General features: G+C 43.4%; 1 protein-coding gene across 1 annotated transcript in view; it reads right to left on the bottom strand.

The window, feature by feature from the left end:
- The window catches only part of Arfgef1 (ADP ribosylation factor guanine nucleotide exchange factor 1), a 116,133-nt gene that overhangs the window by 57,023 nt on the left and 55,943 nt on the right, over window positions 1-3,167 (bottom strand). Inside the window, exons 13-14 of the mRNA XM_008854780.3 lie at window positions 2,950-3,058; window positions 2,508-2,709 (exon numbers count right to left, since the gene is read on the bottom strand). Coding sequence (XP_008853002.1) covers window positions 2,508-2,709; window positions 2,950-3,058 — 311 coding nt within the window. The remainder of the gene's footprint in view (window positions 1-2,507; window positions 2,710-2,949; window positions 3,059-3,167) is intronic.

Consider the following 3,167-nt stretch of genomic DNA (forward strand, 5'->3'; position numbering starts at 1 on the left):
CCTATTTTTTCTCCGTGATTTTGACATGTGAATTTCCTTTATAGTTTCTGACTCTTGTGTGATACTCGGGCCTTCAAGTTTAGTTCTGCTTCTTTTTTTTTGAGCTTTATATGTCTTTGTGGTTTAATTTTTGGGTATGAAGAGCTGGTTCGTCTAAACTTCTGGTTTTCTCTTTTGATTTTATATTGTCGAGGCCGGATTGATTTTGTCTTCAGGAGTTCCATGGTGGCCCAATTCCAATGTGGGTCAGAAGTTTTCAGACTTTCTCCTTAGGTCTGGAATCTCCGAAGAATGATTTTGGCCTCCGGAACTTAGGTTTTGGACTGACCTGAGATCCTGGCCTTGGCTGTGCCACGCAGGGATGCAAAGGCAGATGGGGTGGGAAGAAGCCCCAAGATATCCCAGGGAGTGGATTGAGTAGCTGGTTTGTACCGGATGCAAAGGATCAGGGAGAGGAAAGGTAAGCCTCGGAGCCCCAGAAAGAGGCTGTCAGCCCCAGAAAGAGGCTGGCGGGTGTTGCAGGACCAGGGAAGTAGAGGGAGGTGAGGGCGGGGCCAGGTCCAGAAGCAGTGCTCCTGGGGCCCAAGGAAGGCACTGAGTTGGTCTGGGTGAAGAAGATCAGGAGGCAGTATTGGTTCCCCAGGTGTCTGGGGACCCAAGACTAGGAATGGCGCAGGGCCCAAACTAGGAGCAGAGAACAGCTGGGGAGATGGAAGGGTGAATGAGGCTGGGGGAGTCAAGGCTCGGAGGGCTCCGCAATAGACTTACTCCAAGAGAGGCCTGAGGGTAGGAGAGTAGGCTAGGAGAGTTAGCAGGTGGTGCAGGTCCAGGGAAGCAGAGAGAGGTGAGGGCGGGGCCAGGTCCAGAAGCAATGCTTCCGGGGCCCAAGGAAGGCACTTAGTTGGTCTGGTTGTGGGTGAAAAGGATCAGGAAGTAGTATTGGTTCCCCAGGTGTCTGGGGCCCCAAGACTAGGAATGGCACAGGGCCCAAACTAGGAGTAGAGAACAGCAGGGGAGATGGAAGGGTGAATGAGGCTGGGGGAGTCAAAGCGCAGAGGGCTGCGCGATAGACCTAGCTCAAGAGGCCTGAGGATAGGAGAGCAGGTTAGGAGAGTTAGCCGGTGGTGCAGGTCCAGGGAAGCAGAGAGAGGTGAGGGTGGGGCCAGGTCCAGAAGCAGTGCTCCTGGAGCCCAAGGAAGGCACCAAGCTGGTCTGGGTGAAAAGGATGAGGAAGCAGTACCGGTTCCCCAGGTGAACGCGGCTGGGGGAGTCAAGGCACCGGAGGGCTGGGCGATATACTTACCCCAAGAGAGGCCTGAGTGCAGGAGAGCTGTAGATTTTTTTTTAACATTAACATTAAAAAAATACTTGTACATTCAACAAAAGTTTGCTTAAATATCATGAAGAAATACTTTAGAGCACAAATAACACATGAAATAAACATACAAGGAGATTTTTAAACATTCTATGGTAGGTAGGTTCAAATTGAAAGGTCAGTAAATTTCCTTTTTCCTCTATGGAGGTTTGAATGAGAAGTGTTCCCTGTAGGCTCAAGTGTTTGAACATTTGGTCAGTTTGTGCTGCTGTTTGGGGAGGGTCACTGAACCTTTAGGAGGTGTGGCCTTGCTAGAGGAAGCACGTCACTGGGGGGGTGGGCTCTGAGAATTCACAGCCTTCTCCACTCACTTGCAGCAGCTCTGTCTCTTGTGTGTGCTTGAAGATGTGAGCCCTCACCCTTTGGCTCTGGCTGCTTCCTGCCATGCCTCCCCACCAAAATGAATTCTAATCCCTCTGGAATTGTAAGCCAAATCAACTCTTCCTTCTATAAGTGGTCATGGGGTTTTAGCACAGCAACAGAATAGAAACTAATAGACCCTTTGGAAGACAGGAGAAGGCAATGGAAGGAAAGAAGGCTAAAAGATGAAATGATGATATCGACTTAAGAAATAATCTTGGGAGCAGGTTGGCATCACAAAACTTAGCAGGAAAATTGATTTCAAAAGAACAGAGCCTGGTACAGCAACCAGGATAAGATAGGAAATGACTGCCCAATATTAAAAAATGAAAGTCCTAACATAAATAAAACATGTGTGACTCATCTTGAAGAAATATGAAACCTACAAAGATGCCATGCTAATTACTGGAAATTTCATACTTTATAGTTTTGGGTTTCCCAACTAATTATGAAATCAGAAATAAACAGTGCAATACTGCACAAATGCTGCTCATCAACAACACATATTATATGGTGCAAAATTAATCCAAATGCAAACATAGGCTGGGCATCTTATAAATCTATTTTTGCTAGATTACAATAAAGGGAACTGAAACAAGGATCTACTCAATATTTAGAACCAAGAGAAGATCTAACTTCTCAGTTTACATGTTGAAAAATGGTGATAAGAAAATGACAAAAATGAGAAGATATGGGGAAACCCAGGGCAGAGGTGGTACATTTCTGACTGGGCGACATTCAGTAACAATTTTCCTTAAAATCTGATACTTACAAATCAATCCCTTGTTCTATTATTTCTTTTTGCTGCTTTAGGACCTCAAATTGTTCAGGATTATCAGTGCCAGACATCTGTGTACTATAGCTGCCAATTCCTGATGATGATGTGGATTCTAAGGAGTTCAGACTTCCATATCTGTTTATTGTCTCTGGGTGTTTAATTTCACTTATCTCTTGCTCTGAGGGTTTTTCCTGGCCTGTAAGAAGAAACACCAACACAGCAGGTTATAGCAATCCCCTCTTTATATTGCTAGGATAACTAAACTGGCAAATTAAACTATAAATTGGAAATAATTTTAATGGTAGTTATTTGAATTATAAAGAATGTTTTACATCAGGTTAAGTAAACAATTACAACAAAGCTACTTTAATAGCATCTATATCTTCTTAAGTATTAGTTACTTAAAGGAGAATTAGAACTCAAAATATTATCTTACCAAGAGTAGTCTGAGAGTTGGGATTCACATATTGATCCTTACTCCATTCAACCATACACTTCAAAATTGACACTAAACATTCTAAACCTTTTTTCCGCAGGCTTAATTCCTATAGTAATTCAGAAGTAGAATAAAAAAAAAAAAAAAAAAATAAAAAACCCAAACACCAAAACAACCCTTAATGTTTTAAGTTTACAAGTTTAAGTTTAGCTGCATTT

Source organism: Nannospalax galili, unplaced genomic scaffold, assembly GCF_000622305.1.
Source record: "Nannospalax galili isolate Female #2095 unplaced genomic scaffold, S.galili_v1.0 scaffold247, whole genome shotgun sequence".
NCBI lineage: Eukaryota > Metazoa > Chordata > Mammalia > Rodentia > Spalacidae > Nannospalax > Nannospalax galili.